Source organism: Echeneis naucrates, chromosome 4 (genome assembly GCF_900963305.1).
Source record: "Echeneis naucrates chromosome 4, fEcheNa1.1, whole genome shotgun sequence".
NCBI lineage: Eukaryota > Metazoa > Chordata > Actinopteri > Carangiformes > Echeneidae > Echeneis > Echeneis naucrates.
In genome coordinates this window covers 16793341-16810762 of record NC_042514.1, presented here as the reverse complement: position 1 = coordinate 16810762, position 17422 = coordinate 16793341, and the positions used below count along the sequence as shown (strand labels likewise).

The following is a 17422-nucleotide window of genomic DNA, read 5'->3' as shown; positions in this document are numbered from 1 at the left end:
CTTGTAAATTGTGCTAAACTGGTCATTTTGTTGCTTTTTTTTTTCTCTTTTGTCTAATTTTCTTGTATTTAACATAAGATTGACACGTTTTGAGAACTCTAAAGAAGCCTTTCATCCTGTTGTGTGCCTCTTCATTGTCCAGATTTATTTATTCTTTGACATGCCATGCTTCTGACTGTTGTAGTATTTCTTTAGTTCCAATTGGTAACATCAGCTCCAATCTCCTCTCTTGCTGAAAAAAGCTGTTATTTTTAGTCTACTCTGTTTTTGCATATTTAAGCTGTTACATCAATAGACTGTGAGGACATGATTTAGCTGCTGCAGAGTGAGCAGTGAACAAAAACAGATTGTTAAACAGTCTGTGTGCTTATATTTATGCTATCGATTTTGCCAGATCATTAATCACAAGAGTAACTTTTCAGTGTTTTTATATTGCATCATTTGTGTGTCTTAAAATAAATAGAATATTTACCACATGTCCACATTAATACACAGAAGCAAATCAAGGTTTTGACTGTGATTACCCATAAAAAAAGCCTCCAGGAAATTAAATAAAAATATATATTTAAGGATGAAAATATAATGCTGTAATGAAGTATAGTCCTTGGTTCTGCAGCCATAGGTTATTAGATGACTATGAGTTCTGGTCAGTGTTGGTTGGGACATTATACGGGGCCATCTGGCTCTGGGCTGTGATGTCAAGCGGTTGATTAGAGGATGCAGTAAGCATTAAATCAATTTTCACATGCACTAGTCATGTAGTTTTCAGCCAAGCTTATGCAAACTATCTGCTTACTCAGCGAATGAGAAGACGGCTAATGCTACCTCTGTTGTATAATTGTGACTGAGTGTATTGCTCTACTGGCTAGATAGCCTCACTGAAACCAAATGTGCGAGATGAAATTCACAAATTCAGATACGGTGTATCGTATCTGTGAGGTTATGCAGTTCTTTCTGAGCTCCAAAGCCATATTAAAGACAAAGTACGAAACCAATATGTTTTTTGAGGATAGTCCTCTCTAAACCCAAGTCCATGAAAATGAAACAAGTCATACAAATCTTTTGTTAGTGTTACCATGCATTATATACTATATTATTGAATATTCCACTTGGTTTGGGTTGTGCCTTACATCGTTTCCTGTTTCTTAATACTATAACAGTCAGTCAGCTATTAAGGAGAACTGCTTTAATATCAAGATGTGCCATATAAGAACCATGTAATATATTTGATAACGTGTTTATATTTCTTTAGTGAAAAGGTGTTAAAATTCATTTTCAAGTCTGTAAATTCCCAATTTCTTTCCACACAGCCATTTGAGACATTTCCTGGGAAGAAACTGATAAATTGATGCTAATTATATAGAGGGAACAGTCAGAACAGTTTCATTTATTTCTAAATGCTGACGCTTTAATGATGCTCTTAATGCTCCGCTACAACATTGCATCATTTAATGATGCACATCTAGCAAAACTAAAAAAAAAAACAAAAAAACAAAAACACAAATATTTTGGGGGTTTAAAGATATCTTAGAATGTTGTAACTCATCTCACTCAAGTATTAGCAAATTACATAGCTTCCAAAAATCAGTAGACAATAAGAGAAAATGTAGTTAAAAATGTTACCAAATCTGGAGCTTTCAAAGAAAGACTTACACTTTACCTCCTCCACTTATCCAAAAATGTTTGTGTAATAACTGATCATTCATTTTTCTGGGGACAATACATTTTATAGACGTTCAATAAATGAAAGGAGCTCCTGGTTATATTTGCCTTTCAGTGCTTTTAATTAAATTTGGTCTTCAACGCCTGTCTATAATGTGTATTCACAGTTCAGGTCAAAAACAGAAACTCAAGAGATAATGAACAAGTGCACACAAGCTTAGTCACTGAGACTTAATAGATGTTTGCTTATATTAGTGAATTGTCACTTATGAATACGAGGATAGTAAATTGATGGATTTGACCACGTGGTCCTCCAGTAGTTTCAGTGCTTGGCTTTGTGCAGTATCACTGTCTCGTTTCTGAATTGGGGTTCACCCTGCTGGCAAGGAAAGATGAAGACATGGGATTTTTAATGCTTGTATAAACTGTATAATCCTTACGTTTAAAATCCCACCATTTCCCCACAACTCAAACAACGTCTGTGTTACTTTCACCTCCAAACGTGAGAAACAGAAAGCAGCGGTCCAAACTGAGTGCACAATGGAAACTGCGTGTGTACGCATATCGTAGACAAACAGTGCATCCCTGTTCGCCTCATTACACTGGCATTGACCGTGACTGTGGATAAGGATATATTGATTTTAATGGGCCAACCCTTTAAGATAAACAATCCTGGAGGATCTGCACTTTTTTTTTTTTTTTTTTTTTAATCAGATCTCACTGGGCTTGTAGCAAAATAGAGCAGATAACAGTGTCCTCACAATGCTCAGGATCACTCTCTCTGTCATCCAAATTCATCTGGTCTCACCGCGCAGCTGGACATGTGTGCTTACAGACAGATAAAGCTGAGGGTCTTATCTCTGACCCTCCTGGTGCTCCTCTTTTTGCTCTCTGCTCCTCATTTATATCTCTTCCCTCCCTTTTCTCCTCCTTAACTCCTGTCTTTCTCTTTATACCCCCATTAACTCTTCATCACCTTTTATAGTACACCATTTCTTCTCTCCTCATCAGAGCTGACTTTAACTCATCCGCATAAAACAGGAAATTGAGACCCCTGTCCAATAAATTGAAATTCACTCTTTGTTCTGTCTGGAGGCTCCAACATTAAAACATTTTATTTATCAGTAGATTGAGTGTAGAAAGTGTTTGGGTTTGAAATGGAAATGCTGAATGCTAAATCCCCAGTTAATGATTTTAATACCCGTAGTTAGCCCACTTATGGCATTCAGCCGCTAGCTCTTCAAATGAAGTCATGTAATGGAGTGATGGAGTGATGTTGTCGCAAAATTACAAAGGATTCAGTCTAATTATATGGCTCTGGCTTGTTGTTGAAGAGAGAGAAAGAGAGAGTGTGTGCATGCGTGCATGTGTAACAAAGAGTGTTGAACCTCAGCCTGTTGTATGCTGGGTAACTGCTGGTTGGTGGGAGTTGGCTCTATTACCCATCTGCCCCGGGTTTTACACCTGCCTTGCAGCAAAAGGCGCAGACATTTGAGGCTCTCTAACTAATGTTGGTCCTACATTGTCTCTTCCTTCAAGGATGGAGTCACATTTCTGAGGCCTATTTTTAAATAAATTCTTACTCCTGGTTTTTAACCATAAGCCGAAGAGGTGCTAGTTGACCAGATTGTAGTATCAGATAATCAATAAAGATTTTTCTGCAAACAAGGAACTAAGACAAAGCAGTATTTGCCACTCTGAGGTTTTCAACTTTTTAAATGACATATTAATGCAGTATTAAGGGGCTAGGCATCAGGTAAATCAGTAACTGCTCATTAACCATTTGGCTTCAGAAAAGCACCAGGCAGCAAAAATCGTTAGAGGAGATACGTTCTTTCTTAATTATTTGAAGGTGAAAGTTTTGGATTCGAGGCTTATTTATTCAGTCAATGACATCTGCAGGGTTGTGGAGGTTCTGGAGCTCATCCCAGAACCAAATGTGCAGGAGACAGGATACACCATGGACAGGTTGCCAGTCAGTCATTGGGATGCTTGCCAAGCCATAGCGCTTCACTGATGAGCTGATAGGGAAGATCAGTGTCAGTTTAGCACTGATGTCTGCAGAGTCATATAAACACTGTCAGTTCCACCACAGGCAGAATAACTCTCACAAAGTTTCCTCCACATTTTTTTTTTTTTTTTTTTTTTTTTTTTTTTGCTGCAGCAGCAGAACCAGCAGCAGGAGTTTTTTTTTTTTTTTTTTTTGTTGTTGTTGTCTTGTGCTTCCCTTCATTTCATTCCTCATCAGACACAGTGAAGTCTGTCAAAATTGTGCCATGATCAAAAATGTTTTTTCTAACCAACGCAGGAAATCCCACACATATGAATTTTGGTTAATGATTAATATCTGAAGCAGAGAGACATTTGATGCTGGTTTAATATTTCAGACCCTTTGTTATCTTTTTGTGATCGCACCGACAAGGCTCTCTCCAGAGATACAATGAAACGAATCAAAGACTGGCAGCACATGATGGATATATAATACGGCTGTTGATGTGCACGAGTTGCAGACCCCCTGAAATTAATCTTATCATTTCTCCTTTTCTTAACTCTACAGTGCAGTGTCTGGAAATGACCACTAAGCGGAAGCTGATTGGCCGGCTGGTGCCGTGCCGTTGTTTCCGTGGCGAAGAGGAAGTGATCTCAGTGTTGGACTACTCCCACTGCAGCCTGCAGCAGGTGCCCAAAGAAATCTTCAGCTTCGAGAGAACTTTGGAGGAGCTCTATCTAGATGCCAACCAGATTGAGGAACTACCCAAGGTAACATTTGACCAAACACCTTTTACATCCCATCTGTATTCTAACACTTCCTGTTAGACGTCATTTGTAATGAGGTGAGCAGGTTGTTGGACACGTGACATAGTCTCTGTGTCATGTGATTGATAGGTCTCTCCATCCCGTCTTTTGTGAACATGGTGACTCAGATTTTGATGGAGAATGGTCAAATTTCAAGGTCATCGTGAATTTAAAATACCAAAAATCCTCAGGTGATATCAGGTTAAAGGTCAATGCAATATAATCATGTACTTATTATCTATAATAATAAGACACAAATTCTTTTATTATAAATGATGAAGGGACAGGGCAGCACGGCACATGGCCCACAATAAGAAAGCTGTTGGTTCGGTTACTGGCCTGGGTCCTTTCTTTGTGGAGTTTGCATGTTCTCCCCGTGCCTGCACGATTTCCTCCAGGTACTCTGGTTTCCTCCAACCATCCAAAGACATCATGTTTGGGTTAACTGGTGGCTCTAAATTGTCTGTAGGTCTGAGTGTGAGTGGTTGTCTGTCTCTGTGTGCTGGCCCTGTGATGGACTGGTGACCTGTCCAGGGTGTACCCCACCCAGCAGAGTCTAAAGAGTCTGGTAATCAACACCATTATCTCATCTAACTGGGCGTTTCAGAGGATGGAGTTTTTGGTGCTGTTAGATTTTCTTGTAAAATTGACAGGTGCCTATGTTACTTTGCCAGCTCCAGCTATATCAGTGAGAAGACAAGCTTTTTGTGATGAAAGGATTTATTGCAGGACTGTTTGTATTGTTTTAGTTTTAGATTAGATTAGTTTTAAGAAGATGTATTATTACAGCACTAAGTGACACAAAACATGGAATGAGAGACAGGATCATCCTGGCCACAGTAGGTCTGCAGTGTAACATCCCAGCCTGTCCAAATCTTTCAGAGAACCTCTGCGTGGGCTGCGATGAGACAAAATGCCCTTCCAATATTTCAAGGAGAATTACAGGTGCTGTTTATAATAGGGGCGTCTCATTTTATTGATATCCTGCCCTGGTTTAAATGACAGACACAGTGAATTGGATTTCTATATATAGCCTCCATGAATAGGCGAAGTCTAATAGGGCAGCGTAAGTGGCAGGCCAAACATGCATTCAACTGTCAAAAAGAATCTGCTCAGCCTTGATCCTGGGTATGTATGTGTGTGTCAAGATTGTATGAGAGCTGTTTAGGCTGCCACAGTGATTGGCCCTCATGCAAGTGGGCCTGACACCTCCCTAAGTCTGAGTGCATGAAAGTGGTTGTGTGTTTAAGTGTAGTGGTCTATCCTTACTTATGGGCACAGAACAGCTCTGCCCATGTTTCGCTCTATTCAGCTCTTTGCCCCCTGTGTTTTTTGTTGTTGTTGTTGTTGTTGTTTTTTTATAAATGTTAGTCTGAAATCCACCTCATTGTAAGACATACAAATGAGGGAACTTGGACTCTAAAGTGCCCATGGGAAATAATGTGAGTGAGCATATGCTTGTTTTGATTATGAGAAAACACAATATTAGAAAGTTAGTTGTTTTGTGTAACATAAAGTTGACATTTTTGTGGTTAAATTACGTCGAGCAGATGAAGTCTGGGCAACACTTGGCATGTAATATTCATATTGCCTTTCATGCAACGCACAAGCTTGAGCACAGATAGTACCGTGGAAATAATATCACTTGCTGTGTGTGTGTCACAATTTTCTTAAGCAGCGTTATACCTGTTATAAATGTTAAGACAAGCAGAGGAAACGCTGACAGAAAAAAACTGTGCTTTTTCATATTGTCTGGCAGGCATTTATCCTCTGCAGATGTCAGGCCACCTGCTGTGTAACACTCAGGATGTGATTTAGCTGATCTGTTCAGAAGGCACCAAAAGTGATTCATATTGTTATTGTGACACCTGCTCTACAGGAGATGTTCCACCTGTGTTGAGTTAAGTGTTGCATTAAGGAGATCCCAGTCTATTGAATATGTTTCCCTCTGAGTTTCTCCGAGGAGAACAATAGAAGTAAGGCATTAGGTAATTAAGTAGAGGAACAGCAAATTGTTGAAATGAGCACTTTTGTAATGCAACCCTGTTTGTCCTGACCTTTATGGACTAAGCCATAAAACCTGACAGTGATAGTTTGGACAATGAAGCATTTATGTACTTTTGTTTTAGAGTACAAGGATGGTTTTGAATTACGATTTATTTAAAAAAGATTCAAAGTCAAAATAGACATAGCACCTTGCTTATGCTGAAATCCATGACTGGGAAAGTGGGCTACAATTGGACTGAAAGTATGAGAATAAAGTCTCATATGTCCTGGCCACAACTGCTGTCATGTCCATTGTGAACCAGTTTTCAAAAACATCACTGTCAAAGTTGAACTGGCGCATATTTACACCACGTAGAAAAAGTCTGTCGATAGTAATAAGTGTGTAAGGTAAAGAGAATGTGAATGCTTAAAAAATGAAATATCGATTCAAATACTAATCAATATTGGATGCTGCCTTTTTGTGAATATTCATGGACAGGTTATTGTTTCATCTTGATATTGGATTTCCAAAAGTCAGTAGGTGAGAGCTTTGATGAGAGCTAGTAAGTGGACCTTGAGTTTATTCCTGTTTTCTGTGACGTCTCAATGAAAAGTTCTCCAAACAGTTTGGTAGCTGTGGACTTAATAACTAATATGTAACTCTTGAATTTTGTGTTTGCCTCTTTTGTGCCTCTCTTGTGTCTCTTAATATTTACAACATTTCTGAATTCTCAGCACTTTTCCTGCGCTTCTACTACATATTGTGGCATTTGTAGTATTTTCCTAATTTAGGAGCCATTTCTCTGGATGCGTATGTGTTTGGTCCTTAGGGGCCACTGTATGGGGAAGATTAATTCTGCATTATTCATAGGAAAAGGCATCTAAAATGTCACAGCTTCTCCGCACCATTAAGTGGTGCCTGCCTTCAGCGGACTGCTCCATTTCCTATCGTACCTTTCAGTTAAAGGTCTTTGCGAATTTGCCGGTAGACTATAATATTCCCTTTTTGTTTTCCCTCTGTGTTCCCATAGCAACTGTTCAACTGCCAGGCCCTGAAGAAGCTGAGCATGCCTGATAACGACCTCTCCAACCTGCCCACCACCATCGCCAGTCTGGTTAACCTCAAAGAATTGGACATCAGTAAAAATGGTAAAAATGGAGTCTAAGGAGTCCAACTAGAATTAACTTGGCGAAAAAATAAGTCCACTGCAAATGTACTGGCCTCCTCAGCTGCTGATTTCAATGGCAGATATATTAGAAAAGATAATTATCTCTTTATGCATAAAATTTGAATCAGCCAGATATAGTGTATGGAGCCGAGCGGGTAAGGAAACAAGGTCAATGCTTTTTGAGTTTTCTTTCAGAATTTAGAAAGCCTGAGGATTACACCTCATAATCACAATACTCTCACAAATGAAGTGTTTCAGCAACATTTGGTTTTGAAAATTGTTTCATATTCTTGTTCTATGGCTTGACTGATCGATTAATCACCTAATTCTTTCAGCTTTAATTTCATCCTCATGTTGCCCGGCCACATCTAATTTCCTCCCCCCTGTGTCTTTCTAACAGGTATTCAGGAGTTTCCTGACAATATAAAATGCTGTAAAGGTCTGTCTGTGGTGGAGGCCAGTGTTAATCCTATCACCAAGTAAGACTCTAACACATTCAGCAATAACAAGTCATTAATATCACTGCAGGGTTGACTCACAAAAAAATAATAATAATAATGATACAGAGGCCATTTAAGAAATCGGCTCATTTAAATCTTTTTTTTTTTTTTTTTTTTTTAACAAAGAAGCACAAATAAAGCAGAGTTTCAGAAACATGCATATCTGGTTAATAGCACTGGGTTATCAAGCAGTTTCTGTGAACTTGAATTCATCCATGATGTAACGGGTTCGGGTTGGTTATCAGGTATAAATAGGATTAGGTGTATTTTCCAAACAATTAGATCTTTGGCTGTTTTCGTTTTCTCTAACACAATTTAGTGTCAAGAAAACACCACTGTTCTTTTCTGTCGCTTTTACATATTCCATTTCATGTGTTCGTAGCACCACAGAGGACCTAAATATTTTATTAGAGCTGACCCTAAACTAGCACACGCACTGCACATCAGGTGGCCTGATCTCCAGTGGAATACATTAGATAACAACAGTACTACAGTTACGTGCTGGTGTTTGTTTTTCTGCTGTGAAACTGCTGAAGCATCAGGTGTAACGTTAGTCGTGTTTTCTTATTGGCAGTGTAATACCCATGAAGTTTAACCACACAGTGTACTGCAGACTGTGTGTGTTTGTGTGTGTGTAAGACAAGGATCATCTGCAGGCTAACAGCGGCTAACTGTTTCTGCAGGGATGATTATGGGAATCTACCGTGTCTCCAGTTTTATTCCACCCAGTCCCGCCAAAGACACACTTTTGATTTTTTACTTTATTTCTTTTTTTTTTTCCTTTCATTATCACTTCCTCTCTTTCTTTCTTTCTTTCTTTCTCTTCCAGACTCCCAGATGGTTTTACACAGCTCCTGAATCTGACCCAGCTCTTCTTAAATGATGCCTTCCTGGAGTATCTGCCGGCTAACTTTGGCAGGTAAGTTGATCCATCATTATGTCCGTTATTGTGTTGAACATGCTGTTCTTTGTGATGGTGTAGATTCAGTGCCTCCTGTGTGGAGGAAACTTTTTCAGAACACATTCAGGTTTATTAACCTTTATATTCCGTACTACTAAATTTTGGGAAAGTTTTGTGAAACAATATGTCCGCACCCATTCATTAGGGATACTAAAAAATTATTCATTTTCTTCACTCTCCCATTTATTTGTTCACCCTTTATTAGATGATTTTTCAATTCATTGATTGTATATGTTTTCAAAAAGTGGTTGGGCCAATTTGACAATTTTTTAATTATAAAATCATATAAATCATATGAAATCAGGTCAACAGAAATCAGCAGATTCTATTAAACTAAAACGTTTCCAAGCTGGTGAGCACCTCCAATACTACCAAGTAATTTTTTCATGTTAACTAATTAACTTGGGTTGTTTTTACACATTTTTTTCTGTTTATCACCCTCCGTGACTTTTCAAATGACATTTGTTATTATAAAGTGCGTTATAATGGAAAATTAGTATAGCAAGATAAATTTTTGTGGTTTGTGGCTTCTGTTTTTCAGGCTCTCCAAACTACGGATCCTTGAGCTGCGAGAGAACCACCTGAAAACCATGCCAAAGTAAGACAAAGCACCATATTTGTCAGTGGGTGTTTGTGCATGCTGATGTATCTGAAATAAAGAAAATTACAACACAAAAACTCGCCCATACACACACAGATGCTTTTTGTTATGACAGAGTGTAGCCTTGCCTTCACCGATATCCAGATTAAAACTGTATTTATCCCTGGCAGGCGATCTTGAATCCTGATGGAGCCTGTCAGAACCGTGGGGGTTTTAAATTTTTTTTTGTTTGTTTGTTTGTTTGTTTGTTTGCGGCAATGAATTTGAATTTGTTACCAGTTTTCAAACATGTCTACATGTCCACCAAGAAGGGCACTTCTATAACAGTATTGAAGATAAGGTTACAGGTTAGAGAATAACACAGATTGCAGTTAGCATTAGCTCATGAAAACAGAAGTTAATCAGTCTAGTTTAAATGACCCTCAGTGTACAATCCAGACGCTGTCCCTGTGAATTGGGTTTAAAGTAAGTGCTGGCAGTTGAATTACTCCAGAATCAACAGGTATCAGGCATTTTGACACATCCAAATTAAAGCTAATTGTGGTTTTCCAAAAACTTTCAACGTATTTAGGTGACCTGCATAGCACAGGGCTGCGTTCAAAATATAAAGTCTGGAAAGGAGTGATGGAGATGAAATAAAGATCACAACCCCTAAGCAGCTAAATGTGTTCATTCTTCCACTCTTTAGGTTGGCTCTGCGGTAGATAAAACTGTAAGATTTTTATGTTTAACATTTGTAGTTATCAGGCTGCATCCTTTCCTCTCAGGTCCATCCACAGACTGACACAGTTGGAGAGGTTGGATCTGGGTAGCAATGAATTCTCTGACCTGGTGAGAGTTATTATCATACACATTGCCACAGTCACTGTGCATTAGAAAGTCAGTGTTAGTTATCATGTGTGCATTTACCAGATTTCACATTGTTATTCATAAAGAAACAAACAGAAAAAGCAGAGTCGGATGCTCAGGGGACTCCTCCTTCAAAGTTCATATTTGAAGACCCAGTGCGATGTAGGGTGACTCATCTGAAGACATGGAGGAGGAAGAGAGGGCTGGCTAGATGATGACAGAATATGATATCAGGGTCAGGCAGGAAGTCAACTATGATAGGATTGAGTTGGCTGTATGGTTTGCTTCTTGCCAACAGAAAGAAATTAAGGAGGGAATGCCAGTCTCACCCACTCTGCCAACACTAAAATCAAAGTGGGAAATCTCTGGATGCAATAAAGCACAGTTTTGGATCTAAGCATGTTCACAGCGTTAGTGTTGTCCGTTTTCCTGTTAAATGAAAGGCATGTTTTCAGATAATATACATGTGAATCTCTTGTATGATCAGTGTAAGCTGCAACATTTTCCTCTGTTTCACACGTTAGCCAGAGGTGTTGGAACAAATCCACAACTTGAAAGAGCTGTGGCTGGACAACAACTCTCTTCAGTCCATACCAGGGGTAAGAACACATAGTGAAAAAGCAGCACTTGAAATAACACTTTTCTTTTTTCATGTGTCTTTTTCTCAATCATTCATTGGTCTCTCTCCTTTCTCTCTCCTTTCTCTCTCCTCCCCCTACACCAGTCGATAGGGAAGCTTCGTCAGTTGCGATATTTGGACTTAGCAAAGAATCGAATTGAGACATTGGACACTGAAATTTCAGGCTGTGAGGCGTTAGAAGACCTGCTACTATCCTCCAATATGCTTCAGCACCTCCCTGACTCTATAGGTATACACACACACACACACACACACACACACACACACATTTGTAGGCTTTTCCCAAGTTTATGAGGCTTTATCAAAGCAGCATAGAGCCTCACCCATTTAATTCCTGATTGGATGTACGGCAGCAGATGACTGCGGTCGTACTGTGTGGCCAAATCCCATGTGATAACGGGAAAAGCTGCAAAAGACCAACATAGCACAAATAATTGAAAAGCACATTAAAGTATTCTACATATTTTTCTCAGGAAAAGAAACTATTTCTAACTCCTCTACCTCATCTCCTGCCTTTAGCTTAGGAAGCCACTGATTAATGTGCATATTAATGTGCACTGGGGAATATTTATGGCAGCAGGATGCTGTATGTGGAACTGGAATTAACTATAGTGTTCATGGTAATAAAGGAGCATGGTTGTTAGAGCAACCGATTGACTCATTGAAGGATTTTGTATCGGTTTGTGACAACACTGCAGCTCTGTGTTAAAGGAATATATCTTCAGCGTTGGCTGAAATATCCAGAGAAAACAACTTTGCAAGCTTGTGTATGCGTGTGAATGTGAATTTGTGTTTCGGTGTTTGCATTTTGTGTAGGAATGTTGAAGAAGCTGACAACACTGAAGGTAGATGACAACCAGCTGACATCACTGCCCAACACAATTGGGAGGTAAGAAACACGCTCACAAATGTACACAGCAATGCACACACATACATGCGCGCGCACACATGGCAAATGGATTCATGAAGCCTTGTAGACTTTTGTTTTTAGTAAGTGACTGTTTATATTTGGTGGGTTGTTGTTTACTTGTTTATTGCTGTTAGTTGCTGTGTTGTTCTGCTGGCTGATGTTTGGGGGGTTTTGTGTGTTGTGTTTGCTGCGTTGCTGTGGCATTAGTGCGAAGCCCAAGCAAGGGTGAGTAACATTAGCCTCCTGGATCCAGGGGCGCGTTCAGAGACAGAGAGATGTTCAACTGCGTTACAGATACAAACATCCAAGCTTGCTACCACATGCAGTAAATGTGGGAATCATCTTGTTTCATACAAATTACATGCAAACATAAACTTTGTTTCAGTTTTCAGGCATGAAATTGTCATGTTTATCCTTGTTTTTCCTGTTGGCCTCCAAAACTTTTCAATATTTGGACATAATGTTAAAATTAAATTTGATAAACCTGGTCATGCTACAATGATTGCATGTAAAAAGATTAGAGTAATTTAATTACAGTCATTGTTATTACAATCCCTCACAGTCCTGTTTCTATCACAGTAATAAAATTAGTTCCTTTGAAAAAAATTTAGATTTTTTTTTTATCAAAAATATCTTCAAAAGAAACAAATTCAAATTTTCATTGATTTATTAATTCATCAAATTTAATCTCTGTATTGAAAACAGAGAAAAAATGTTTATGAACATAAAATGCTGCTAATGTTGCAGGCTGTAAATAAGTCGAGCTGGTCTGCCTGAAGTTGATAGATTTTGGGGGACAGTCAATCCACACAAAGGCCACTGTAACAGAAACATTAGCTAAGATTAAGAATAATTTAAATTCTTATTTGTTGTTGGGAACACAAATCAGATAATCTGTGATGGATTACAGATGCTGTTTCACATCGATGTGAAATAAACAAACGCTAAAAGCTCTTAGCAATGTATTTGTATCTGAACGCTGCACAAACATTTTGTCTTCCTGAACAAGCCCCAGATTTTAGCCTCAATAAGTAGTACTGTAGATCCCTGATTTCCCGTCTTATGATGCCATGAAAGATCCTTTTCTTTACTCATTGGTTCTTTTAAGTGTTGCTTTTATAATGATGGATGTGATCCCTTTTTCCCCGTCTGATTCTTCATTGCAGATTTCTACAGTCTAAAAGAGGTTATTTTGTCATAATGCTGAAAGATGCATCGATGTAGCCCGCCTGTTCCTCAACCGATACTACAGTGTATTTCTATTTAGACGTGTCAGTGGAGGAGCATACTACATATGTATAATGAAAACATGAACATAGAGCTGATAATATGTGAGCCTTTATTGGACATGTAGTTTTCAGTCAGTTACTTTTAGACCAAACAGAAAGTCAAGTGGCATGTTTTACTTTCAGTCTTCTGAGAGCCTGGCTATATAATAATAGCCATGTAATGTGTGACCGTATCCTTTCCATGGAGACCAGGTAGCTAGCTGTGTATCTGTGGAAAGCTTCTCCACTCCCTTTCTATATTACTGTATGTGTCAGTTACTGTGCCAGTGTTCCTTGTTGTTGGAAGATGTTTTAAACTGCAGCACAGCAGAGATCTGTAGTTGTCTGGGGTTTGTTTTTTTTTTCTCCTTCTTCTTCTTCTTCTTTTTTTTGTTTTGCTCACCTAGCTGATATTTTTACTGGCCCTGTTTGGGACTGCGAATGAGACTTCCAAGATTGTGTGCTGCAATTAAGCAGAGGTGTAGCTGTTAACCAAACATGCATTTGGGAAACCAACCAGTTGGACTTCATCACTGTCGTCTCTGGTTATTATAAGTTATTATTATTATTATAAAACAAAAAGATAAATAAATAAAATAAATTATAATACAGTTTGAAAACTCAATTTTAACTGGCTTGTCCAATACTATGTTTGGATCCAACATCTTATTCACCTCATTGGGGTGCTAAGCACAGTCTCCTGCTGCCAAGAGGGTACTTGATGGTTGGCGAGAATGCCAGTTGTCATGGACTTTTTTTCCCAATGGCCACAGAAGGCACCAATAAGCCCATTACACCCTTAAAAAACAAATGACAATTTACACAAAGGTGTGATTTTAGCTTTCTAAAAACTATTTTCAACGCCTTGTTGGCCATGTTTCTTTGCATCATCCGCCATGGAGTGTAGGAGCATGACTATGTTGACACATTCCACTCTAACTCATTTTTTTTTTGGGAGAAGTAGTTGATGTTTCAGTTCAAGTGGGAATACAAACAATGGAGGGAATAAAATCGCAGTTCAAGGAAAATGTGGCCATGATTTACATCTACACAAAGGTTAAAAAAACAAAAAGTAAAATAAAACTCCTCTTTCCTGTCAGACCGTATGGTGGCCCAGATGGTCTGGTCCATTGGGAATAATAATAGCAGGCTAATGCAATGTTAACAGTGACAGTGCATTAATGTAGAATTGTTGTCTCATTAGCATTAGCCTGCTGTTGGTATGCTGCTTGGCCAATGCTAAGAGTTAAAGGGGATGGGGGCTCTCAGAGTGTATTAGAGAGGGCCTGCTGTGGATGTTTCTGTGAAACTTGGCAAAGTGGAGAAGTTGAGATCCAACTTGAAGAATTTCAAACATCAAAATGAAGATAGGCCAACATCAGATTGAATCAAATTATGAAATTAACAACTAACTAAGTTAGACTGATTGGTCGTCTTTCAAATTATTGACTGATTCTTCAATGTGATGATCTTTTCCTCCTCTTAACACTGTATTCGCTACAGTTTATAGACAGAGTTTCTATTCTCATCATAACATGTTAAAGAGTAAGGCTGGTGTCATTCTATATTTTTATTCCTGTCAACTAATCTCATGATAAACCAAATCCAGCAGTATGTTTCTATGCAATAATTGAAATCTATAGAGAAATAAGGTAAATCAGCCTAGATAAACAGTACCTGATGTTTTATCAACTCACTCTTGGTTTCAGGCTCTTCACAGGATTTGTTGACAGTAAGGAAAGTCATGAGTGTGCGCCATGTTTACTCTTTAAAACCCCATATTTAAGTTACTTAATTTCGGAATAGAGATTTTGCAGCTTTCGCAGTCATTTCCTCTGTATGTCTTCCTTTCTGCCTCTGTTCCTTTCACACAGTCTGTCTTTGTTGGAGGAGTTGGACTGTAGTTGTAATGAGTTAGAGTGTTTGCCTCCAACCATCGGCTACCTGCACAGCCTGAGGACCTTTGCTGCCGATGAGAACTTCCTTTCAGAGCTGCCCCGGGAGGTAAGGAGATAAAAACACGATGAGCACTTGTATATGCTGTCATTGACATTATGTATAACTGAAACATCTATCGATGAATCATTTTTCTTAACTGTATCCTTCCTGCCATTTATCATGCACAATATATCTCCATCTGAATCACTTGTGTCCTCTACTCCATCGCCTCATTCATTCTGTAATAAGGATTTTACTCTGGAATTGAACTCTATAAATGTATTCATATATTTACTCAAGTTGAAGTCATTTGTTCTGAAAAAATAATTACAGCCTGTGTCAAAGCTGTTTAAGACAATTGCTCTTTTTCTTAGTGTGTAAAAGCAGAAAATGGGATTTCTTTGTCTTCTGTTGATCAGACAAAATAATCAATTAGAGGTGTCACCTTTAGCTCTGGGTAATTGTAATAATCCCGCTCCCTGATTTTCTGACATTTTACAGACTAGACAATTAAACTTCTAGATTCAGCCCATAATCGTTATTATTCAGTAATAGTACCATAATGTAGCTTGTTTAAAGGTGTCCCCATGTAACAGATCTAATGCAGCACTAGACTCTAACTATAATTCAGAGTGCAATGTGATCATCAGTGCATGTATGCGTGTTTCAGATCGGCAACTGTAAGAACGTGACAGTGATGTCGCTTCGGTCTAACAAGCTGGAGTTTCTACCTGATGAGATTGGACAGATGACCAAACTACGGGTCCTTAACCTTAGTGACAACAGGTATAAAACACACACGCACATGCAGGCAACATTTTCTCAATGGTCGTCAACAGACTGTAGCTTCTGTCACGGGCTGCAGTTACCATGGGAATGGGTGAGTGTGTTGCCATGGTTACATGCTCTGCAGGCTGTACAGTGCGTGGGCAGAAGAAACATCTCTCTTATCTTTCCCACCCCTCCCTCCGTCTCTCTGACTCTCTCCCAGGTTGAAGAATCTACCGTTTACCTTCACTAAGCTGAAGGACCTGGCAGCTCTTTGGCTTTCTGACAATCAGGTATATCTCTCCTCCCACACTCACACCAAGTGTCAGACAAATATGCAGCACAAACACGAGCAAAGCTATCAGTGTGTTAATTATATTCCCAGGCCTATTCCATGGTTCTATTTATTGTTGCTTCTTCTTGCTGTTAACGCAAATTTAATGCATCCTGTGTCTGCTTTATGTCAAAAGCATTCAAATGATGTAACCTTTATTAATTCACAGCATTTACACAGAGGTTGCCACAGTTATCAGTGTAGCGTTCAAAGAAACTATGAATGTATAAGAAAACGATTCACATCTTTTCATAGCCATCTAGCTACTGTTATAATGTTTACTACATCATAATAACTGTCAGTTATAAGCTATTTATTATTTTATTATTGTTAATATGTATTTTGGGCCTTTTTAATGTGGAACTGTATTTTAGCAGGTACAAAACTGTTGTTGCTGTGATTTCTAATGAACAGACATTTGTGCTCTTTGTGAAATGTTCTCTTGTCTTTTTTTTTTTTTTTTTAATCTTAAATGTGATTTGAATACATTCAATGGTCTTCAGTCACCAGTTTGAACTTTCTGATTCTCTGATTCAATATCTGTAGCAACCACTGCTGTCTGCAGGTAAACCTTTGATGGACCAATATGTGTGAAATGAATTTTACAGCAGTCAGTGGAGGCTTTTCCCATTCGTATTCCAGTGCTTTCCCATGACAAATTCAGGTGTTCAGGGATTTTTTTTTTCTGTATATCTCTAAGAACTGTTGAGTTTCATTCACCACATCGAAATATCTAAAAGGAAACACTTGCAAGGTTATGAGACACAAACTGTTTAACAAAAAGTAACAGAACAGCAACAGAAGAATAAATACATTACTTCTCTACTGCACTGATGGAGATACTCTGCACATACTGTACGCTTTCACTAGATTTCCTTTGTCATTGTAGTACAGTTAATGAATATTTCATTATATCCCCATTTTCATGGTCAATATTTGTGCACAGAGACCACATTTAGTTTTTGAGATCCGACAGTCACTTGATTACGTGCTTTTATTTGTGCTTATGCTTTTGTGCTGCGTATAAACAATTCATGGGG

At 38.6% G+C, this 17422-nt stretch overlaps 1 protein-coding gene across 1 annotated transcript in view; it reads left to right on the top strand.

Annotated features, from left to right (window-relative positions):
- lrrc7 (leucine rich repeat containing 7) overlaps positions 1-17422 on the top strand; it is a 53876-nt gene that overhangs the window by 15644 nt on the left and 20810 nt on the right. Inside the window, exons 2-14 of the mRNA XM_029500187.1 lie at positions 4220-4422; positions 7476-7593; positions 8014-8092; positions 8943-9032; positions 9616-9672; positions 10443-10506; positions 11049-11123; positions 11249-11393; positions 11981-12053; positions 12282-12299; positions 15217-15346; positions 15951-16066; positions 16272-16341. Coding sequence (XP_029356047.1) covers positions 4220-4422; positions 7476-7593; positions 8014-8092; positions 8943-9032; positions 9616-9672; positions 10443-10506; positions 11049-11123; positions 11249-11393; positions 11981-12053; positions 12282-12299; positions 15217-15346; positions 15951-16066; positions 16272-16341 — 1238 coding nt within the window. The remainder of the gene's footprint in view (positions 1-4219; positions 4423-7475; positions 7594-8013; positions 8093-8942; positions 9033-9615; positions 9673-10442; positions 10507-11048; positions 11124-11248; positions 11394-11980; positions 12054-12281; positions 12300-15216; positions 15347-15950; positions 16067-16271; positions 16342-17422) is intronic.